Here is a 23,388-nt window from a genome sequence, read left to right as displayed (position 1 = left end):
TAAAAAAACCAACCCTCCCCCCCCATTATTTTTATTTTTTACAGGGTAGTGGGAGGAGTCAGCAGATGAGTGGCTTGGAAGAAATACAACAGTCATTAAGGAATTATGGAGTAACACTGAATATTGAATTTTCATCTTCAATACACGACCGAGAAATCAGGTGCAGGTTTTAAAAAATGTGCAAATGCCAGTTATTAGAAGTCAAACTACTTAACCCTAACTTTTGAGACAACTATTAATTACAGCTGTGGTTAACAAAGTAGAAGGCAGTGGCCCTCACTGGATAAAATCAGCCTCCATAGTTTCATGTTGTTTAATTGTGAACGTAATATTAGTTGTCTCTTTATACAGAATAGTGTCTTCTGTGGATGACACAGGTATTGTTGACACTAGGAAATACTTGTGATTGAAACAAGGAGCTTGTGCATCATGCAGATGTAACTATTTTTTTAATTCAGCATACTCATAGTGTTCAAATTTGTGAATTTTTAAAACAGATTCAACAATGGATGGATGATTAAGATTGGAAGGGGTCTTGATTATTTTAAGAAACCACAGGTAAAAATGCTTTGACCTCTTTAATTAACTTAGAATGAGCTCTTCTACAGTATCTACTCACCATGTCAATTCTGTTAATTTCTGCAGGGTCGTTTCAGCATTGGATACTGTGACTTTGACTTGCGACCTTGTCACGAAACAACAGTGGATGTCTTTCACACTAAACACACAAAGAAAATGTAGTCAGATATGACTGCTTTTAATAAGTGTATTCAGAAGCATAAAAATATAGGACGGGAAGATGTCGCTTGAGTCCAGCTGCCCACCCTCAGAAGCAACTCTTCCAAGTACTTAGAGCAGCATTGCTTCTATAATCTATAGTTTTAAGAGTACTTGAGGCTTTTGAGTCTAAGAAAACACAACTGTAAATTCCTTCACTTTACTTCTTCTGTAATCTCAATTAATACAATCCATGTCTAAATTTTATCTTGATTGCATAACAGACCCTCAATATTGTCTTTTAAAAGCCTCTTTACTGTAATTTCTATTTTTACTACTGATTTTGTCTTGAGGCAATTTTGGGGTTTATATCTGTAACTGACCACCTCACAAACATTGGAAGCTGGGCTGCCACATATCCTCTTTTATAAGCAGTCTTATTTACTTATTTACTTATTTACTTCCTTTAATTCCTGTATTCTAGTCATGACTACTATTCTGCTGGGTTTTAGTCAATCTTGTAATACCTTATTTCACAGACTTTACTAGTAACCCCAAATTTAACATTCCATTTTCCAACCCTCTTGCCTACAAAAGTTTTAGTGTCCAGTATACAGTCATTTTTAGGGTTGCCTTTTGTGTCTCTGCATGATGGATTTTGGACTAGGAAGGCTGCAAACAGCTATATTGTCTTCCCTGTCACTCCCATATGTACTTTTATTCCATGATGTATGGTCATATACCTGATTTCCATCCTTTGCATTAGGTGTGGAAAGGATATGTGATCCTCTCCCAGTCTTATTCTCTGACTTCAAAGTCCAACGACTGGCTACTCATGCCAGTCTCAACTGCATTTTTCCCTACTACTACGGTAGTCCCCTAAAAAAACCCAAATTTATTTTTAAGCTCTTTCAAAAGTTGGATAGCCTGAATAGCTCAGTTGGTCAGAGCATGGTGTTAATAACACACTGTGGGTTCAATCCCCATACAGGCTGCTCACTTTAGAGTTGGACTTGCTGATCCTTGTGGGTCCCATCCAAGTCAGAATATTCTGGGATTCTAAGGAATATGCTATTTGGAGTAAAGACAAAGTCTTTCCTTGACATTCCTTCATCCTTTGGAAACCAGAAGGTATTACCTGAGCTGCTTTTTCTTCTTTAACAAGAGTTCTTCCTTAGCAAGAATCCACCAAAGTCATGTGTTCTGACATGAAAAACAGGCAGTGGCCTCTTTTGCAGGTCCCATCAAAATCTTTTCAGCCTCAGGACTAATAGGTGCCTTATGCTTTCTGCTCCTGTAATGCAGTAGGCCTCTGTATTCTAGTAGCATGTTTATAGATGTATTCCATTATACTTTTTTTTATGTTAATGTGCTTTGTTATTTTATTTTCTGTCATCTTATGCTGCTATTCTTTTCCTCTTGCCTATAACAACAAATCTGTTCCACAGAAATCAAGAAGAAATGGAGCTGGTCTCTACCTTATTTTCTGGGTCACAATTTGCCAGTGGTTTGCCTTCTTTACCCTTTCTCATAGTAATCTCTCGGCTTTGGAATGTTACATCAGCAAAATGAATAATATATGTGCCACAGAGCTGTGTGCTACTAGTTGTTCCCCCAAACATTCCATAGAAGCTCCCTGGCTTGCTGCTGTGATACTAGTTTTCTAGTCACTGTTGTGAATTTTATTCAGTTGTGTATAATATATGCCTATTTTTAATGGGAATAAAGAATATTTTTTATTATTTGTAGTTTTAGCCATCTGTTTGACTTCTTCACTGCATAGGGTAATTCAGGGAAGCTGGGTAATGCCTCAAGGATCCAGCCATATTTGGGAGAAGGCTCACTGTAAATAGAGTAAACTTCCCAAATGTGAAGCTTTCTGTCTTTTAACCTAGTTCAGCAATTTCAGACAGAAACAAAATAAAGGGCTTTTTCTTCTAATAATTCACTAGCTAAGACCACGGCTTTCCTTGCAGATCCCATGGATATGCAGTATCTGTACATATGTACAAGTAAGCCTTTAGTGACCTACCACTTGGTGCTGCACTGAAATTTGTATTTATAAGCCCTTTATCTCTGAACAGTTCCTTGTGCTGTCAGTAGGAACTCCATCTATGAAGAGCAGTGGGCATCAAGGAATAGAAAAAAACAACAAGCTATCAGAGAAATCTGAGAGTACAGTTCTGCAATCATTGACTCCAAGCCACATTCTTCTGTGTTGCTGCTCACACGGATGCAGTCAGGTCATCACCTGGATTATGCAGCCACAACTGTCCCTCCTGGCATCATCTGTGGAGATGAGCTTAAGCCACCTTCCCTCCTGGACTCAGCCCTACAGTCAGTCCCAGCTGAGGGCTGGATTCACCTGCACTGACTGTACTCCTTAACTAAAGGTAGGTCACTTCTGATATGTAATTTCCTCCTCATGAGAGCTGGTCAACCACTCATCTTTTTAAGATGCCAGCAGTGTAGAAATAACATAGCAATATCTTATAGGCCTTTGCAGGCATCACTTTTTAAGTATTTGCCGCTGTCTCATCTGGGCATCATTATTTAATTAACTGCTGCTGTTCTGACCTGACCAAAATTGCATTCCAGTTACTCTGTGACAGCATGCAGTGCTGTGACTTCGATTCACATGTTCTGCTTGGCCTGGGAGGACTGTAGACTGATCCCTGCTGAAACCCCCCTGGTGCCACTTAGAAAGGTAAGGGACATTTTAAAGTCCTTACTGGAGGTTCAGCTGAGGATTTTCTATATGGACAACAAGGACACTGGAAATCAGAATGTCCTTACAGACCTACCTGTAAGCCTTCTGAGTCTTTGTCCAATAGTTATGCTAACTTTTCATCCAACTTTCCCTTCATGGCACGGGCTTGGAAATGTGATTAGGACAGCCCCAAGAACATAAACATCACTGCTTCTTTACTTTCTTGAGGCCAGACTGATCTTTATTTATCTTGCCCTATTAACAGCAAAACTGTTTCTTGCCTAATTGATACTGGCATTTCTCAATCGATTTTATATCCACCTCTGTTTTTCCTGCAGTTTCCTTATATACAGAAGTAGTAAACCGTATTGGTATTTCAGGGCAACACATAAGTCATCTAGTAACAAGCTCTTTGTAACTATCTGTCTCATTTCTGGATACCATGGTTTTATTTTAATTCCTACCAGTCTGGTTAACCTTCTGGGAAAAGACTTAGGTAAATTGGGTTGTGCTTATATATTGTGCTGAATGGAATTTACCTTGATGTGCTCACACCTTGATAGGGTGAATTTATAGCTTTTTTTGCTTGATGAACCTCCCACTTCAAATTTAACTGACTCTACTATGCAACAGCAGCTTGGTGAAGAAAGAGCTGTGTAATATAAAGGTACATAAACTCTGTAACTACCTCATTTGGAGACTTCACATCAGTGGAGTCTGTCACTGCTACACTGGGTTCTCTCCTACAGCTGTAGCAATCATAGAATCATAGAATAGATTGGGTTGGAAAAGACCTCCAAGATCATCGAGTCCAACCCCTGATCCAACTCCAATTACTATATCATGGCACTAAGGGCCACATCCAATCTCTGTTTAAAAACCTCCAGGGATGGTGAATCCACCACCTCTCTGGGTAGGCCATTCCAATGCCTGATTACCCTCTCTGTAAAGAATTTCTTCCTAACATCTAACCTAAACCTCCCCTGGCAGAGCTTGAGCCCATGTCCCCTTGTCCTATTGTTGGTTGTCTGGGATAAACTGCTTCTGTTCTGACCTAATCAAAATTGCATTCTGCTTATTCACAACAACAGTGAAATATATCTCGAGCCTTTCTTTCATAATTTTACTTTATATTGAACTATTACTTAACATTAAAATTGTCATTTCCAGTTCACTATTGTATTTTACTAGAAAATTTTCTCCTAGCTTGTAACATAAGGAACCTGTTTCTCCCAGGTCTGTGTTTGCAACTGTATCTCCTAAAGTTTAGCTTAGATACTAGTACCCGTGCCAGTAGGGACTCCCAGCTTTGTGCCAGGCAGTGCAAGAACAAAGGAGGCACAGGTGGCCTCTGTCCCAGTTAAGGCTTTCCTGCCCTCATCACACAACCCCCCACACTGAATTTCCTAATCCTTTGCCCGCTCTTGCACACGCATGGACAAAAAAGCCCTGATCCAGGGTGGAACTGTCAAAGTGATTCATTACCCAGCAATGAGTTCAGCATACTACCACGATTGTACAGTGGAGGCACAGGGGCACCAGCATTCTGCAAGAAAGGACTTTCAACCAGAAACCAGGGGACATCCCTCTCTACACAGTTCAGGGGCTGAGACACAGCCTTTGGACTACTATCCCCAAGGAACAGGGTGCAGGCTGGGGTATCCAATGCAGCAGCACAGCACCAGTTTTCACCTACCCCATCCCATCTCTGTCAGCCATGGGCTACAGGGCCAATTTGGGATGCCCCCACCATTTTCTCTGGTTTAAGCAGCAGTGATGTCTTGTCAGCAGTGACTTACATCCTACGGTTTGGGAACACTGGGTGAGGCAGTGTGACATTTAATTGTAATATTAAACAAAAGCACAAGATTGAACAGTTTGACCAGTAAGAGAAAAATTCAGCTTGCAGAAATTGTTTTAATTTTGTTTTCAACTTAAATTTTTGAAATGCAAGTCACATTAGCATTATCATATTCTCACATAGCAGATTCCACCTGCTGTGCAACTCATCATCTTGTGGACACACTCTTAGCAATGTTGTTGCTAGCGTTGTGGTTTCGTTTGGGCAAAACTTACTGCCGGTAAGGCTCCTGACCAGTTCACTGTACAGTGCTGGTGGCAGCCACTGCTCCGGCAGATCGATGTTACAGACTTCAATCCTTCCATGCTTTACATCCATATTTACTTTAACGTCAAGAACAGAATCTTTATAGGCCATGTTAAGACACGTGCTAATGCTGAACTTTGGTGTCTTTCCGTACACCCACTCCCAGGTTTGTAGTTCTTTAGTTTTATTACTAATTCCAGGAAGCAGAGTCTCATCAGCTGGGTTTATTAAGGTGATATGATGATCTATTTGGTGCTGTGTAGAATATTCCTTAGCAATGGCATCCAGGAGCATCTCAGAAGTTAAAGTAGGATCCTCTTCAAAGAGATTTTTCACCGAGGCAGGCACACTAGGAGTGGCATTGCTCTTTAGCCCTTTATAAGGACTTTTTAGCACAGAAGATAAAACAAATTTATCTGCATTACAGAGTAAGGTACAGTGGTGGTAAGCACTTTTCCCTCCCAGCTTTGCAGCAGTACCTGAGATTTTGTAGTGCCTATCTAGCAAGATGTCATATCTGTCAGTGACATGTATGTCTAACTGGGGGCGCAAGGCTTTCAGTGCCTTCACAACCAGTTTCAGGTTTTCCATTCGCTCGTATTTTTTTCTGGTTGTGAAGAAAGTCAAATTGATATTACCTAGGTCATGGTAAACCGTGCCTCCTCCACTTCTTCTTCTGGCTAGTTTTATATTTTTTTGCCTCAGCAGCCTGAGGTTGCATTCCTGCCAGGGATTCTGATGTCTCCCTATTACCACAGCAGGGGAATTTCTCCAAAGGAAAAGGACCTGTCGCTTCTCTAAATCCATGTGGTCGTGGATCCAGTCTTCAACAGCTAGATTTTGGTAAACGTCATTAGAAACAGACTGGATAATGAGGGCTCCTCGAGCTGTGTTCCTGAAGCCAGCTTTTGGAGTCCTGAGGATGCAGGACAGCCGAAGGCAGTTCTTTAACGATGGCTGGAGTACCATGTTTTTAATAACTGGACAGCGGATGGAAGGAATTCCCACTCTGCTAAAGCTGGATGCGGCAGAAATGAAATGCTAGAGGCAGGCATGACGCAGTCACGCTCTTCCCACGGCAGCACGCCAGTTCCAAGGCATGGTGCTCCTCCAGGTGATGCCGCTCAAGCCCTGTCGGGAGCTTCCCGTAAACATCCGGGGGTGTAAGAGTAGCTGCTCCTCGCAGTCCCTGGTGCCTAAAAGACCAAAGGAAGAAACAGAATGTGTATTTTTCCCCTCACTCAACAGAGCCTTCCTAATACGGTTTTACCTCGCCTAGTCTAGCTTTGTAAGGGGTTTTTGGCTTTTTTTCCACGGGGTTCCTGGCGCGGTGTCCCTGTGCCCCCCGCCCGCCGCCACCGCCCCCGCGTCACTCACGGCGGGGAGCGCCGTCCCTGCCCCGGCGGACTCCCTGGAGCTGGCGGCGTCCTTGGAGCCGGCGGCCTCCGGAGCGCCTTCCGCTTCCCGGGTGAGAGGTGCTGGGGGCGGGCGCTGCCCCGCCGCGGAGCAGGGGAGGGGATGGGGGCGGAGAGCAGGGAGCGGGCTCCAGCTGCTCGGGGATTGCCGATGTCCCGCCTGTCCCAGCGTAGCCCTGGCTCTGTGCAGCGGGAGGGAGCTGGGACAAAGCCAGAATGATCGGGTCACAAAATCACTGAATGGGAAAGGTTGGAAGGGACCGCACTGGGTCACCTGGACCAACCTCCCTGCTCAGGCAGGGTCATGCTAGAGCACATGACACAGGATTGTGCCCATACGGGTCTGAATATCCGAGCGAGGGAGACTCCACAACCTCTCCGGGCAATCTGTTTCAGTGCACAGTCACCCGCACAGTAAAGTTCTTCCCCATATTCAAGTGGAACTTCCTATGCATCAGTTTCTGCCTGTTACCTCTTGTCCTATTGCGGGGCACCCCCAGCAATAGAGCCTGGCTCCACCCTCTTGACACCCTCCCTTCAGATACTTACAGTATAGTACTTACAGGGTCATGCCAACAAGAGGTCAATGCACAGCGGATAAAATAGATGATTCTTCTTGAAGACCAAGCTGCACAGTTTCTTGCCACGGGTTGTGGATGCTAGAAGCTTTCATGGGTTCACAAAGAGACTGAAGGGGTTAACACAAGTGCACAGAGGCTTGTGAAATACACAGAAACTCTCCACGGGACTTGGGAAGATAGGGAAACCAAATGTTGACAGCATAATTCATTAACAAGCTGGAAGTGATCAAAAACTGTGACTGTAGAGGTATATCATGCAGCAGGTTGTCTCCAGATTTGCATTGGTTTAAGCCTTTCTTAAAGTCTACCACACATAACTATCAAGAGCTCTTGTCTGTATTTAAGCTTACACTGTGTGACAATGTTCAATGCTAGCTGAAATGTTTTACCTGCAGTAGTATCCCTATGAGCAAATATGTGTTGTACATCTCTTTCTGATGTATGTGTATTCATGAAGGATACGTTGCGTGCTTTTGTCTTCCATTCTGCATTAATATAGGAGTACCAAGACATGAAGGAATTGTAGAGAAAAAGATTGGTACAGTGGGTTGTGAGAATTCACATAGGCTCTCCCTCTTGATCAGGTAGTTAGGGCTAAGTAATTTTTCTTCTCTCTAGTTCTAGGAACAGGTGGCTTTCAAAGAAATGCCAAGTTGATATTCTTATTCTAGTGAAACAGTGAGATTACTTGAGGAAGCAGTTTGGCTTTGGGTGTGTAATTGGGTGTTCATATATTTGCTTTTCCAGTAAAGAAAACTGTTTATAATGTGACCTGAATTGCCTTAACTTTCTAGCTGAAGAAACAGTATCCAGAACAGCTATATTCCCTGAAAGGTGAAAGAGAAAAGAAGGTGGATAAGGATGAGAGACTTCCAAGATTAAAAACATAAGCTTGGGGTTATATCCTACTGAAGAACTGATTAATTAAGAGAATGACAGTTCCTTACTAAACCCTTAAAAGAGCTGTGTGGGCGTAGTAGGGTAAGGTAAGAAACCATCACCACATGGGTGCTGGTTGGTGATTAGTGGGAGAAACAGACTCTAAAAGAACCTTGATGTGATGTGTGTCCCAGCACTTGGAACGTTGTATTGTCATATTAAAAAAAAAAAAAACAACAAAACACACACACACAAAGTTGTGAATTGTTTTAAGTGATTTGAAATAGACATAACTTTTTGCTAAATTAGACTGGTGATAACTTTTCACTGGGGCGAGCTATTCAGTAATGCACAAGCTAAAAGGCATGTGTACTTTTGAATACTGGAAAATCAACTTTGGATATGGTTGGCAAAATGCAAAAGTGAACCTGTGCACTGTAACGCTGGTCAGAGGTAGGGAAATACTTCTTGTGAGACTTCTGATGTTATTAAAACTCAAACAAAATATGGGACCATTTGTTTCCATTTCAGCAGTTGATTCTTGGAAATTTGCAATGTGTCATTTTGCCACAGGGTGCCACTAAAAACCTACTTTGAGCTGTTACACTCTTTATCTTTCTAGTTAAAAAATGTTTCCATAGTTAGAAGCACAGTGTGCTTAAAAAAAGTGTGCAGAATACTGGATGGACAGGTAAAAATGTCATGGATCTGTTTCTGATATGCTGAAGGATAAAATACACATGCAACAATAAACACCTTTCCTGAAAAGTGGCTACTGTTGAAGACAAACCCAGCAAGATGATTGGAAATATTCTGACAATAAGCAAAAAGTATGAATTTAGAAATGCACACCATGATCTATTTATCTCCTCTGGATTGGAATTTTAAGTACATTTTTTATGTCTCAACAACTAATGTATAAATCACATCAGCAAAATACAGTGGTTGTTATTTTTGCTTTTGAAAACACTCCTGTGTATGAATTTCATTTCTCCTTTGATCAACAAAGTGTTGTTTGGTATACAAAAAGCAAAGTAACTGCTCTGCACAACATTAACCAGCATTAACATGTAAGAGAGAACTCACCATTTGTCTCTTAGAGGGTACCTTAGATATACCAGAGCAAAACTAATTAAAAATGTCAATTTCACTCCTAAAATGAACTTTCATAAAGAATAATTTTTTATTCTTCATAATAAAAATCTTATTATTATTCTTCATAATTAAAGTTATGAAAACCTGAAATGCTCTTTTTACATCTCTTTTTGAGATAAACATGATAATGCAGAGCCTCTGATGATTTCCACCATACCAAAATCTGAAAGAAAGACTTATAATAAATCCAGGATGGGGGGAGGATAAGAAAGAAACTTGTTTCTCTTGCTCTTTTTCTGGAAGTTAAAATCTTCCAATTTCTTCTCTTTGGGTGGGGATTGTATTTCAGAGGTGTTGCTCACACCTAATATCTGAAAAGGTGAGCTCTATTCATGAGTGCTTTATAGTGGTTGCTTGCCAAGAAAAACCCATCATTCACCTGGCACTGTCTGCAGAATATAAAACTCTGCTAGTGGCTAACAAGGAAGAGAGTGCATTTCATCTGATTTCTCAGCTTGACTTTGTGACTACCTAAAGCAACCTTTTTCAAAGACTCTTTATATCCATGCCCGGCAGAAGCAGGCAATAGGAGCCAGAGGACTCACATGGCCCCCTTACCCTTTTCACATCACTTTCTTCAAAGGCACCAATCTTCCTGTCCCTGCCTGTGCCATTCCAAGAAGAGATATGCAGCTAGAGGTACTGTAAATAAGAACTGCCGTTTTGGACATAAGAAGGTGTAAGAAGTAGTTTCTCTCATATGATTTTGTTGCTGGAATAAAGAAAAGTGTAATTAGCCTTGTAATACCATGACATTTTAACTTTACAATGTCTGTAAACCAGTTAATACATCAATCCTGGCATTAAAAATCAGGAATGAGTTCAGACTGGTGTTTAATCACACGTGTGAAGCTAATGCTTGACACTGTCAAGAAACAAGTGTGATGTTAAGGGTGATGTTTCTTCTGGACGATACAACTGGCACATAATGTTACAAACACATAAGCAAATTAGATGGGGTTTGGATAGAGGATAAGGTTTAATTAAAAGAAGGCTATTTTCACAAGATTTTATCAGTCTTATCTAACACTTGTTTTGTTCTTGTCAAGCCAGAGAGATTGTATTGCAATTGCTGGAGTTTTCATCTGTAAAAGTGTCTCCTTGGATATTAGTTTCTGAAAGAGATGAACCTAATTAGAGCAGAGGTGTTCAGCTGAGCTCCCTGAGCTCACTGTCAGTCCCAGCTGATCAGCTGTGGCAGTTTCAGAATACCCATCTCTCTCCTGGGGCTGGGCTGACGAAACTTGGCTGCTTGGCTTTGTCTCTGAAGTCTTCTGACCTGTGAGCATTGCTTGCGTTGCCTTTCCCTGCCTTTCTCTGAGGCTTTCAGATTAATCACAGATGAGGCCTGTGCCACATGTGTGCAGATGGGCCTTGGGAGGTTTGAGTTAAAGGTGCTCTGAAACCGAAGAATTCCACTCAAACCAACCATGGGAGGTGGTATTGCCAGAGAATGCCAATTTATTATGCTCACCCACCTCCCTGTTTCCATCCCCAAATAGCTATGAAGAATTGAACTATTATTGCAGAAAGTCATCTTTTTATTTGTTGAGGTGTGGAGAGAATGTTGTGTCACTTGAGGAGAACCTTGGCTTAACTCCCTCCCCTAACAAAGAAGCCATTCAAAAAGGTATAGCAGCAACTGATCACTCAGTATTCATTTGTACTTTAAACCAAAAAGAAATATGAACACCTTTTCTTGACTTTAGTTATGTTTATTGAGGAACTGTGCTCTAAGTCATAAACCCGATACTGAAAGTTGAATTTTCATAGATAAGAGTTATTCAAAAACCTCCTAAGATGAAACCAAGTAGAAAAATAATTAAAATTTCTTTGAAGACAGTGTTCATAAATATTTATGTAAGAATTAATGGGGAAAATGGGTTTACTGGTAACTTTGTACAATATTTTACAATGCATCTTTTTTAAAATATTTTTTAGGATTATTTCTAACGTCTGATTTTGTTTTGCCTCTAGAATTTCAATCATATACACCTGTAGGGACAACAAGGATTATGATAATCTTTGAAAACAAGATTTAAGAGCATAAAGGTGCTGAGACTGCACGCTCACTGCACAGAGCTGTTTAGGTAAGCTGTTGTGCTGGTACTGTACCAGAAGTTGGTATGGTCATCACAGCTCCTTGGCTTCTGTCCCATAGAACACCTGGCTCAATGAAAACAGTCATGGATGGGTCAGAAGAAAACTTAAGGACCACTTAGTTCCAACCCCTGGCCATGGGCAGCGACACTTTCCACTAGACCAGGTTGCTCAGAGCTCCATCCAACCTGGTCTTGAACACTTCCAGGGATGGGGAGTCCACAGCCTCTCCAGGCAACCTGTTCCAAGTGTCTCACCACCCTCACAGTCAAGAATTTCTTCCTAATATCTAATCTAAACGTGTTCTCTTTCAGTTTAAGGTCATTCCCTCTTGTCCTGTCACTACACGCAGTTGTGAAAAGTCCCTCCTCAGCTCTCTTGTCGGACACCTTTAGGTACTGGAAGGAGAGAAGGAGGCGGGTGTTGGGGTGGGAGCGGGCGCGGCGGTGAGTGAGTGCTTGGGGCCACAGGTGAGTGCCTTACCTGCCCACAGCATCACCATGAGCAGCTCCCCGGGGGCCGGAGGGCGATAGCGGAGAGCCGCGTCAAGGCAGCGACCGGCGGCACTCGGCCCGGCGCCCCGGCCGGGGGTGTGCGGAGGGAGGCTCCGGGCTTTGCGGGGGCTGCTGGTGCCCTGTGCGCGGCGGAAAACAAGGAGGAAAGGAGCATCTGAAGTGCTCCTGATGGGGAGTTGAATCCTAGTTGTGAGGGGCTTGGGTTGGTTAAAGCCTAACCACTTTATGGCAAGCATAAATAATGGTTATTGTAGAATATGTAAATATTACCTTTTTTTTTTTTTTTTTCTGCTATAAGTTGGGTATAAGTAGTACTGTGAGTGAGAATATGTATTCTGTGCGTAAATTTGAGTCCTTGGTGCTCAGTGAAGTGCTGAAGGTACTGATAGCTTGACCGCTCTGATCCGTTCCCTAGGACTAGGGCAATGTATATAATTGGAGAACTTGAGAGTGCCTCTATCAGAGAGCAGAATATTAGGATGGGATTCATCTAATCATTCACCACATCATTTGATGTGTCAACACTGACGATGACTGTAATAGACATCTAGGCTGTCTTTATTGTCAGAGGTACTCATAGGGCATGATGAATTTTTGTATGAATGCCAAAAATTGATTATAGAAATCACTTTCTAGAAATTACTTTGTGTAGAGACCCAAAATCAAGTCAGCTTACACCTAAACAAACAGGATTTGATATGCAATTTAGAATTTCGGAATTGCAGTTCATCTTCAGAATCTGTTTTAGGCCCCTAGGTGACTGTCTGGATTTCAACAATATTTATTTGCACATTACTTTATTTCCATTGCAAAAATTCACCTTTCACGGATCTTAAACAAGCATAGTGTCCTACTTTCTTTCATATTTAAAAATTCATTAGATATTCCGGTACAAATCTACTTGTTTTGAACAGATGTATTTCAAGTTCATTAACATTTAGCTTTCATGTCCTTTTCTTTCCTGTCAGATCCCTTTTAGAAAGACCTTCAGACATATTCTGTAATATAACAAAAAAGAGAAAAAACAGATGCAGAAGTTACTTTAAAATATTATATGGATATTTATTTTAATTAGATATCTGCTTCATCTTCATTTTGAAGAGTACATTTATCCATTTTACATTGAAGTATCATTAATTACAGAAGTTTAAGTGAATGCATTCTCTCATTTATGCTCGTGCAGGTTATTTTACAAACAGAATCTGAAATAAAGCAAGGGAAGTCACCCTCAAGGCTTGATACCTTTATTAAGTCATTGGAAGAGAACAGAGACTACTAGAAATGTGAGACTGAGAATTTGTTGAAGGTATTAAGAAACACATCTTCAAGTCCTAAGCAAACCTCTTTTTGTGACCATATGTAAATAAAAAAAATCTCAGCCATCCAAGTGAGCTTGGGAAACCACTTTGGAAGAAGAGGAATGTATTTTTTAGAGTGTCAGTTTATCTTATGTTAAACTACCAAAGCTATAATCACCAGGAAGAAAACCTAATTGATTGTAAACAGAAGGATGCATAGGACTGGAATGGGCCAATAGTGTGAACTTAACTGCTGCTTTATTCTGCATGCATGTATGTCACTTTAAATGGTAACTGACAAATGTTTATATATTAAGTAATTATTAACATGCTTGTCAGTACCATTTATGATTGATAGACATTTACTGCTCAAGATAAACGTGTATTTTAGAAAATGGTATGTATATCTGTTCTCTTATATTGAGAAACATATACATTAGTCTTGGCTATCTAGAAGTTATCAGGTTGAAGACTGATTTTTCATAAAATTTTCTAAACCAGATATAATAAGAAACTTTTTAAAGTTTTGCTTCTCTCCTTTAACCTTATATCACCTTATTCTTTAAGGGAGTGAGTTTTGATCCAGAAGTTTTTAAAATATTGAGAGAACGTGAAGAACTTACATCAAAGCCGAAAAAATATGAGCATCATGTGGCAGAAATTCTGAGTAACTTGAAGTTTTAACAGCTGAGAGAGGCAAAATTGTCAATCTTTATGAACAGGTCATTTTATTTATATTTGTATGATTAATTGAAATAACAAGGAGATGTGCAAGAAAAAATTCTACTTTTAGTTTAGTATGAAAAAGGAAAAAATGCAAAGTACTTGTTTAAAAAACAGCAAAAAAAAGTTATGGAAATTCTGTGATTTAAATCTGTCAGTTTAATACAAGTTTGTAAGTGTTGTCCTGAGTTAAGAATGCTTTTCTGAATCAAAGAATATATGCACAAATAAATACTTCATCTTTGATATTACTCAGTTTCTGGGATGCTCTGCATTACCAACTGCAGGCTATGGTAACACACTACATTATTTATTCCATGTTTCTGTTATGTTGCTGTTTTTAAAAACAGGCACAGGAGGAGATTTCCTGGCTCCTTCAGGAAGTTATAAAACGCCCCAGGACTCCTAAAAGCACTGCAGCAACTCAAGCTATGTTAAGGTGCGTGGAGATAGAAAGGGATACAGCACTGTCAGATTTCCAAAGGATGACTGCAAAACGTGATAGCCTCAGGGAGCAGTTAAAGGTTTGATTCTGTCCCATTCTATCCCACCCCCCAGCCCCCCACCAGGTTATTTATACATGAAAACTACTTAGTAGTGTAATTAAAGTTGCTTAAGATTTCTATTGTGATCCTGAGCATCAACTGCTTTACAAGTCTGTGGTGAGTTGAAACTTGTTCCATATGTGATTTGTTACTGTTATTTGATACAAATTTCCCAAGAAACTGCGTTTAATCAAAAGGCTCATTTAAAACAGAGAATTGAAGAGCTTGAAACTACCATTCATAATGTAAGGGAAAATAATTATTTGTAGAATTGTAAATGTAATACAGCTGATGCTCATGGTTAATCCTGCAGGACCGACCTAATTGTTTTCTATTGGAAAGCAACAGGTTGAGAGCAGTGGATGTTATTTACAAAGACTATTCCCCTCTACTCCACTCTGGTGAGACCCCACCTGGAGTACTGTGTCCAGCTCTGGGGCCCCTAACATAAGAAGGACACGGACCTGTTAGAATAAGTCCCAAAGAGGGACTCCAAGTTGATCATAGGGCACAGAGACAGGCTGAGAGAGTTGGGGTTGTTCAGCCTGGAGAAGAGAAGGATCTGGAGAAACGTTATAGCACCTTCCAGTACCTAAAGGTGGCCATCAAGAGAGATGGGGAGGGACTTTATACAGGGGCATGTGGTGATAGGACAAGGGGGAATGACCTAAAACTGAAGGAGAGCAGGTTTAGATTAGATAAAAGGAAGAAATTCTTGACTGTGAGGGTGGTGAGGCACTGAACAGTTGACCAGAGGACTCCCCATCCTTGGAAGTGTTTGAGACCAGGTTGGATGGAGCTCTGAGCAACCGGGTCTAGTGGAAAGTGTCCCTGCCCAGGGCAGGGTGGTTGGAACTAGATGGTCTTTAAGGTCCATTCCAACCCAAACTGTTCTGTAATTCTATGGGTTTAAGACTGTACCAAGTCTTTTGACACTGTTACCCACAGTGTTCTTGTATCCAGGTTAGGATGGGCTTGTTCCACCTGGAGTAGAAATGGCGTAAGAGAGACCTAAGTCCTACCTGCCAGTACGCATCAAGAAGTCATAAACAAGCTTTCTACAGCAGTGCATGGTGGAAGAATAATAGATATTGGTTGAAATGAAAAGGGTTCGGGCTGAATACAAGGAAATACTTCTTTCTCATGTGGGCAGCAATCCCCAGCCTTGAAGATTTTCAAGGCTGGACTGGGCAAAGCCCTGAGCAGTCTGACCTCAAAGTTGGCCTTGCTTTAACCAGAAGTTAAAACTAGAGACCAGGAGTCCATATCAGTGTGAATTATCTTATAATTGTGTATTACTAGGACCTGATGCTTCAAAACCAAATGTAATTGCACTGTTCTGGCAAATCCTATTTAATATGGTTTAAATTAATTGCTTGCTAATGTATGGCACTAAAATAGAAAATGAAAGCATTAATAAAATTAATGTAAATGTTAAATTTATTTATAGTCTTTGAAAAATTTGTTTTTTAAACACATTGACATTGATTTCTGTAGCGTATCTTTCTTCTAGATTTTGTGGTTATAAATTTTGGTTCATTTTCTTTTTCCCCCTCAGCCTTCTAAATCCTACCAAGCTTATAAATATAATACCAAGGTTTATAATACTAAATTGAGTGCATCTGATGTGAAGAATCGCTCTGAGTAGTAAATTAACTTTAATCACATGCCTACATATGTGTAGGGAATATTGGGAGCCTTGTTTTAGGTACATCTTATTTCCTCAGTTCTTTCGGTACCCTTTAAGGGCGATACAATCAACATGAAATTTATGGCACTAGTACTGAAAAAGTTACTGTGTACCAGATGCTTCCTGACTTGCTCTTTTGAAATCTGACCTTTGATTACAGTAACACAGAAATTAGTATTGAAAGAATCAGTGAATGAGGAGAGAGACGAGGTGAGAATATTTGTACTTTAAAAGAGCTGTTTCAAATAATTTAGAAAGGACAGTCCTTTGAATGTTAAGTGTAAGCATTTTGATAAAAATATGCATCTTTCTTTAAACTGGAGATTTCAAACTAGCTTTGCTGGAGTTTGTGCATGAGGTTTTAGGCCTGTTCTTTGTTCTAGCTACAGACCTGAGGGCTTCATGGTGATAACTGGTTACATAGTGCTTTATACAAGTGTTTTACAATGATTTCTCTACCCCATTAGTGGCATAGGTGTGTAACTTAGTAGAGGCCTAAAGCCATCATTTGTTGTGTTGTATCCCAAACTGGGATTTCTCCCTTCGTACACCCATAATAATGCTTTCCCTTATGTTATTTTGCACTGAAAACTTTTAATGTTGATCAATGACAAACATTTTCGCCCTTAGGCATAATCACCACCAGAAAATTTACACGAATAAATGAAAATATTCCTAGAGATCTGAAAGACAGGAAATTGATTTACCTTCAAAAGAAGTGAAAGTCACATTTCAGCTCTTTGTCAACTGTCTTCAATAGGCTTGTAGTCAGGCCTTGAGCAAATGAAATACTTGGACATGTCTTCCTCAGGAAAAGCTTTGTGCTAAAAACAGAGTAAAAATTAAAATAATATAAATTATATATATAAAGCAGGCCTTTTTTTCAGCTTTTAATGTTTGATTATATTTACAGTTAAATAGTGAATGGTTAGAATAGATGTCCAAAGTGGCACTAGTGAAAGACACCACTGATTCTCTGGAAACAGATGAAAAGATTGACAAAAAAAGTACTTGCCTCTGAAACTGAGCTGAGTTTGGCAGAATATCTTTCTCTTAGGTAACTAAAGGTATAAAATTACATTAATTTGACTGGTAACATCAGCCTATGTTCATTGGTTTTCATAACTGTAACATAGCTCAAAGGGAAAGGAATTTACAAAAGCTGCTTATCTTTCTTTTCAGACTGAAATTGTTTTCCTCATTGCTTATTTATATGCAAATGTTTTTTTCTTCTTGATATGATGATATGCTGGAAACCACCTTCAGTGAAAAACTAAAATTCACTTTGACTTAGAGCTAGGAGCTTTTTATTAGAAACTTCAGGGAATGATTTTTTTGGTAAATTGCATATGAATAATTTTGCTCTCTTGGTTTTAATATTTGTTTTTATAAAAGGGGGCAAACATGCATAAAATAATGAATGTCAGGTGTCATTAGTTTAGGTGCCATTATCCATGTCTTAGTCTTGGAGCCTTTTTGTGAGAGAAACTGAAACACTTTGCATAGAGTTTATGGCCTGCTGCTCAACTGGATCTCCTCACCATTTTCAGAAGCATGTAGTAGGACTAGACTCAATGAAAGCCCTTAGAGAATAAAGCACAGGTCAATGAGTGCAAGATAAAAACCAATAATTTCCTGACTGGAAGAAAAGATCAATCGAATGTGGAGTTTGTGCAGAGAGATATGAAGGAGTAAATCACAGACTGAACTGGGCTACTGAGTGAACAGGCTGCCAGAGGAAATACTGCAAGTTTTTCCTCTTTTATTTCCTTAATAATAATTCAGTTAGAGAAACACTGTTCTTAACCTGTGTCCTTACAAGTGACTGGTGTAGCTTACACATGGGTGTTGTCGGTTTTTTGTTGGATTTTGAGTAGTGAGAATGCTGGGTATATCACACAATACTGTGCTGACCCACAATACTTCTCTAATGATACTGTGATTTCTAAAATAGCATGAACATCTTTGCAAACCCAGTCCTGAGTTACTACTCCTTTATAATACATTGTCAGATTTATGAATACTGTAAAAATTGAATTGTTGAAAATTAGATGCTGCTACTGAAATATCTTTTTTCTTTCCACCTCCGAACCAGGCTGATAATTCTTTTCATTTTCTTGAACAGTGTGAGAATCATTAATACTACTACATTATTTGACAAATAACTTGGGTCAGGGATTTATGTCCCAAGGGATGATTTCTATTGTAATTATTTTTGTGAAATTTTTACAACCACCTGCTTTAAAGAATTCTTGCTTTTCTGTGATCCTTTAGAGGAGTATTCAGACTTTAATATACAGATATTACAGTTAACAGTAATAAAATACCCCAAATAGTCTAAAAAAGATAGAAGAATCTCACTTTTTCGTATCTTTTGCAATTTTAGTGACATTTCAAAAAGGAAAAAAAATATATCAATGTCTGAATTCTCCTGTTTAATTCTTCTGCTTTTCCAGTTTACTGAAAGAAAAGACAAAACAGACTCTTCCAGAGACTCAGCAAAGCCTCATTAAGAAAAAACATGAAATGAAACTTAGCCAAGAGAAAATTATGCTTTTGGATGAAAAAATTGGTGAGTGACAGATACGATTTTTATAATAAAGTTCAGTAGGCTAATTGTTACATTCTACATTTTTATTCTTCTTTTTTCTCCCTTATGGGTTGAAAGAAAAGGTGTTGAATTCGAATAAGTATACTTTTGACAGTTTTAACATTCTGAGTGCAAAACTTCTGTTTTCTTTCATTATTGGAGGGGATTTGCATTTTAAATTATGCAATAGAGCTCTTGCAAGTAAGTTTCAGTGACAGTACCCACTGACAGCTGAGCAATGTGTTTTGGTACCAGCGTGCAGTGTCTGAGGGTATCAGCTGTACTTATGATCACCTAAGGTAGTGGCAGCACCTCTCAGCACTGTAAGATGATGGTGATGAAAGTCAGAAGAACACCCTTTATGGTATATTATAATATATATCCTGTATTATATGTTGCACCTTGTTTATATCATAGGAGTAAAGGAGATAGATACAGGAATTCCTGTAGTGCCAAGGAGTATGATCTTCCAAAACTACAACTGTAAAATGGTGGTAACACACCCTTACTTAAAATCATGGAGTGGGCAAGGTATGACCTTCCTTCTCAAGCAGGGCCACCTAGAGCCACGTGCCCAGGACCATGACTAGATGGATTTTGAATATTTCTAAGGAAGGAGACTCTGTAACTTCTCTGGGCAACCAGTTCCACTGCTGCGTCACCTCCACAGTAAAAACCAGTGTTTCCTGATTTCCAGAGGGAACCTCCTGTGTTTCAGTTTATGCCCATTGCCTCTTTATCCTGTCACTGGGACCCACTGAAAAGAGCCTGTCTTTGTCCTTTTTGTACCCACTTTTCAGATATGTTTGTAAGATCCCATCCAGAACCTTCTCTTCTCCAAGTCAAACAATCTCAGCTTTTCCTCGTAGGAGAGATCTCTCAATCATCTTAGTGGACTTTCACTGGGCTCTCTGCAACGTGTCCATGTCTCTCTTATACTGGGAAGACCAGAACTGGACCCAGCACTCCAGAAGTGTCTCATCAGAGATGAGTAGAGAGGAAGAATCGCCTATCTCTACCAGCTGCCAATACTTCCATAATGAAGAGCAAGACACCATTTGCCTTCTTTACAACAAGGGCACATTGATGGCTCATGTTCAACATGGTGCCCACCAGGACTCCCAGCTTCCCTGCCAAAGCTGCTTTCCAGACAGTGGGTACTGGTGCCTGGGGCTGTTCCTCTTCAGGTTCAGGAATTCCCTTTGTTGAACCTTCATGAGGTTCCTGTCAACCCATTTCTCCACCTGGTGCAGGTCCCTTTGGATGGCAGCATGACCCTTTGGTGTGTCAGCCTGCATGTTTTTTATAGGATGTAAGGCTCGCTATAAGAGGAGTTTCTGTGATTCTTTTCTGCAAATGTAACGTATGTAGATCAAATAAAGATTGACTCTCTGACCATTTAAAGGTAAATGTAGTGTGTAACACAGTATCAGCTTAATGAAGGTATTCAGAGACATATTATAGAATTTGATTTTGTAGTGAATAGATTTCTTTTTTCATTCTTACATTTTCAAGTGGTGTTGAATTTTATAATTGCATTACTCTTTCTCACTATTACATAAAGGTCATTTAAATAAATTGAATTATTTCTGGAGAAAACTGGGTAATATCAGGATTGCAGTCTCTTACTTCATCAGTCATTACATGTTGTCAATCTATGAATTGCTCCAGTCTATAGTAATTCTGTTTAAGCCTATAGCTTACAATACCCAGGACAGTTATTTTTTTAAAATTATCTAAATATTTGCCCTTTAAGAATAAATTTGCTTTGAGCCAAGTAATTTAAGGCCTTGATCTAAAGAAGAATGCATTTCTATGAATTATTTATATATTTTGAAAAGGTGCATGCTTCAGTGTTTTCTTAAAGGGAAGCTTTTGCCGCCTTCTTTTATGCTATAGAAGTGTATCAAAAGAATTTTTATTTCAAATGGGATTAAATAATAAAAATTAGACCTTTCTGATTGAGTTCAGGTAACTTTTCAAGACAAAGCCATGTACAAGAAGAAGAGATCTGTGCTTTGAAAGAAACAATTGCACAACTTGATAAAGAGAAGGCATCTCTGCAAGATTATGTGGAAGAAAGAAGAGAGAAGATTGCTACTTTTGAGGAAAGCCTGGCAAATGAAGTACGTTCTAATAAGTAAATAGTCACAAAAGGTAAACAGGGAAAGGATCTGTTGGGTCATCACACCTATGTTATGTTGGTACCTACAACAGTGCTCAGTGCTGATCTAGTTCTGCCCCTTCAGGATAACAGTAAAACTCGTGTTGACTTCAACAGCAGTGGATGTGAGCATTGCTGATTACCTCATTTTAGGTATTTTGTATGGCTTATACTTACCAAGAGAGAAGACTTTAAGTACTGTCCTGAAGTGGGAAAAATTAGCCAATAAAATATTTCATTTGTCATAAAGGTTAACCTGAATTCTTCCTTGGGATCCAGTGACATTAAAGATGCAGGGTGCTAAATAATATTCCCTTTGTTGTCATTGAAGAAACACCTGAATTATATTCTTTTCACCTTAAGTTTATTGCACAGTGTGATTGCAATCTATATAATGAAACTGCTTAGTTATTAGTTCTGAAACATTATTTTTCACTTCAGCTTAAGTGACAGGGATATTGATTTAGGATAAACTAAATAAGGTATTTTTTAACTGTTGTCATTTAACTCAAGAATTTGCATTGATTTTTAACAAAATCTTGAGGAAAAGATATTGCAGGACAGGCTAATATCATCTTGCCATAGGCACTGACTTTGTATTTTTACAATTGTAAATTGTAAAATGGTGTCATTTAGAAAAGAGATGGCTCCCTCTCACCTCTCTTGTTTCTCAAGTGGAAGATATTTTCTAAGCCTACCTAGGCTTCTTTTAGTATCTCTGTGCAAAGACAGGGGGTAAAGTAATATACTTTTTGTTTTATCAATTACAAACTACCAGACTAGGAATTTATTCATTGTAGAAAGCTGTGTTAACTTACCTAATAGGCAGCAGACATCATTTAGTTCTGGGACTGTGAGCAAAGTGCTACATTTAGAAACATAAAGGATAAAAAAAAATAATTAAAATTACGATATTCTGCAGATGATAACAACATTTGTTCCTTTATTTCTCAAATTAAAAAAAAAAAAAAGAAAAGAATTTTCAAATCTAAATAGTACATCATGAAGCTTGGAAAATCACAATCCATTTTGCATTAGATAGTTAAAATAATCAGCTAGATGAATAAGGAGAGATATAAATAATATTGCTTGATTTTTTCTTCCATTTATACTGAGGAGGGGTGAGAGGTTTATTTTAATTCTATATTTCTTTTCCAGGAGAAAATAATTTCAGATTTCAAGATTCTGATTTCTGAGTTGGAGCATTCCACAAAGTAAGAAATATCAATATTATTATCAAATTGTCATTAATTTAAAGCATTAAATGAAAAAATGAATCATAAGATGTACTCATGTAGAATTTTTTTTTACTCAAATGAATATTAAAATGTTACAGCTTTCTTTCCTGACTTGAAAACTTAACCACTGGAAAAGCTGTAATTTGTATTCGATTGGGCAGTATTGTCATACCTGAAGAATTTTTTATTTGCTGCATAGGACATCTGCTGAAGCACTCTCCCTTTATGAGAAGGATATCACCAGTTTGCATCAAGAGGTACAAGAAACCAACAAAGAACTCGCACAGACCAACAAGAACAGAGAATCATTAGCTCAGGAAAATGACAGGTCACAAGAGCATCTTTCTAATATTAAGCAAGAAGTTCAGGTATATTTGTACCAAGAACCCTTGACAGTAAAGAAAAAACAGTTTCTTTTCCAAGTAGTGCAGGGAACTGGTGGTTCCTCATTTGAAGTAAATCTGCAAACTAGCTTTAAATTCGTGTTTCAAACTCTGATTTTTCCCTTATTGCTCAGCTCACTTGTATGAAGAGGACCAGCTATTCTTATGTGATTGTTTGGATATTTATCTTGAGGAACAGCTAATTAATGTGGTTTTTTTCCTGATCCTAAAGTAAAACCAATGTGGCAGCTGTAGCTACCATTTGTATAGAAAAGTACTATAAAGGAAGCAGTGAGTGTTCCTTATACTGTGCTGTGACTGGTCTAGAGTACTTAAAAGCTTAGTACTTTCACCTGCTAATAATTTCACACATTACACATTTTAACAAGGTTCTAGATGTTATTAATATCATTTTATTGATGTGTGTTTCTTTAAAAGTGGCTTTTGGATAAAAGATAATGGTTATAATGCAAACTTACATTGTCTACTGTGTTAATTATCTCTGTGCAGTTCCTAGTCAAAGTAATTAAAATATTTAAGTGCCATCTCGTGCACACACAATACTCCTGCACCAGCAT

The 23,388-nt window shown here is 39.1% G+C and overlaps 4 protein-coding genes across 6 annotated transcripts in view; 2 read left to right on the top strand and 2 right to left on the bottom strand.

The window, feature by feature from the left end:
• The window catches only part of MITD1 (microtubule interacting and trafficking domain containing 1), a 7,226-nt gene extending 3,051 nt beyond the window's left edge, over positions 1-4,175 (top strand). For 2 of the 3 annotated variants that reach the window (XM_027896614.1, XM_027896613.1), the window contains exons 6-7: positions 498-558; positions 646-4,175. In XM_027896614.1, the coding sequence (XP_027752415.1) occupies positions 498-558; positions 646-741 (157 nt within the window). In that variant the 3' untranslated portion in view covers positions 742-4,175. The remainder of the gene's footprint in view (positions 1-497; positions 559-645) is intronic. The other variant, XR_003572654.1, reaches the window with a different exon arrangement.
• The window catches only part of MRPL30 (mitochondrial ribosomal protein L30), a 14,858-nt gene extending 7,959 nt beyond the window's left edge, over positions 1-6,899 (bottom strand). The window contains exon 1 of the mRNA XM_027896620.1: positions 6,894-6,899. The gene's annotated coding sequence lies outside the window, so the exon portion shown is untranslated. The remainder of the gene's footprint in view (positions 1-6,893) is intronic.
• LIPT1 (lipoyltransferase 1) lies at positions 5,361-7,001 on the bottom strand. The gene is made up of 2 exons (XM_027896612.1): positions 6,912-7,001; positions 5,361-6,730 (listed from the first exon to the last, which is right to left on the bottom strand). Exon 2 carries the CDS (start codon positions 6,501-6,503, stop codon positions 5,382-5,384), a length of 1,122 nt encoding a protein of 373 aa, XP_027752413.1. The 5' UTR covers positions 6,504-6,730; positions 6,912-7,001; the 3' UTR covers positions 5,361-5,381.
• TSGA10 (testis specific 10) overlaps positions 6,588-23,388 on the top strand; it is a 22,279-nt gene continuing 5,478 nt past the window's right edge. Inside the window, 12 exon segments of the mRNA XM_027896592.1 lie at positions 6,588-6,695; positions 6,814-7,002; positions 12,060-12,134; positions 13,363-13,566; positions 14,551-14,722; positions 14,911-14,990; positions 17,349-17,431; positions 17,433-17,492; positions 18,892-19,007; positions 20,997-21,151; positions 22,348-22,403; positions 22,627-22,795. Coding sequence (XP_027752393.1) covers positions 6,588-6,695; positions 6,814-7,002; positions 12,060-12,134; positions 13,363-13,566; positions 14,551-14,722; positions 14,911-14,990; positions 17,349-17,431; positions 17,433-17,492; positions 18,892-19,007; positions 20,997-21,151; positions 22,348-22,403; positions 22,627-22,795 — 1,467 coding nt within the window.

The sequence above is a fragment of the Empidonax traillii genome, unplaced genomic scaffold, assembly GCF_003031625.1.
Source record: "Empidonax traillii isolate 1590-97213 ecotype Southwest subspecies unplaced genomic scaffold, ASM303162v1 scaffold503:size689781, whole genome shotgun sequence".
Classification (NCBI taxonomy): domain Eukaryota; kingdom Metazoa; phylum Chordata; class Aves; order Passeriformes; family Tyrannidae; genus Empidonax; species Empidonax traillii.
This window is presented reverse-complemented; position numbering and strand designations above follow the sequence as displayed.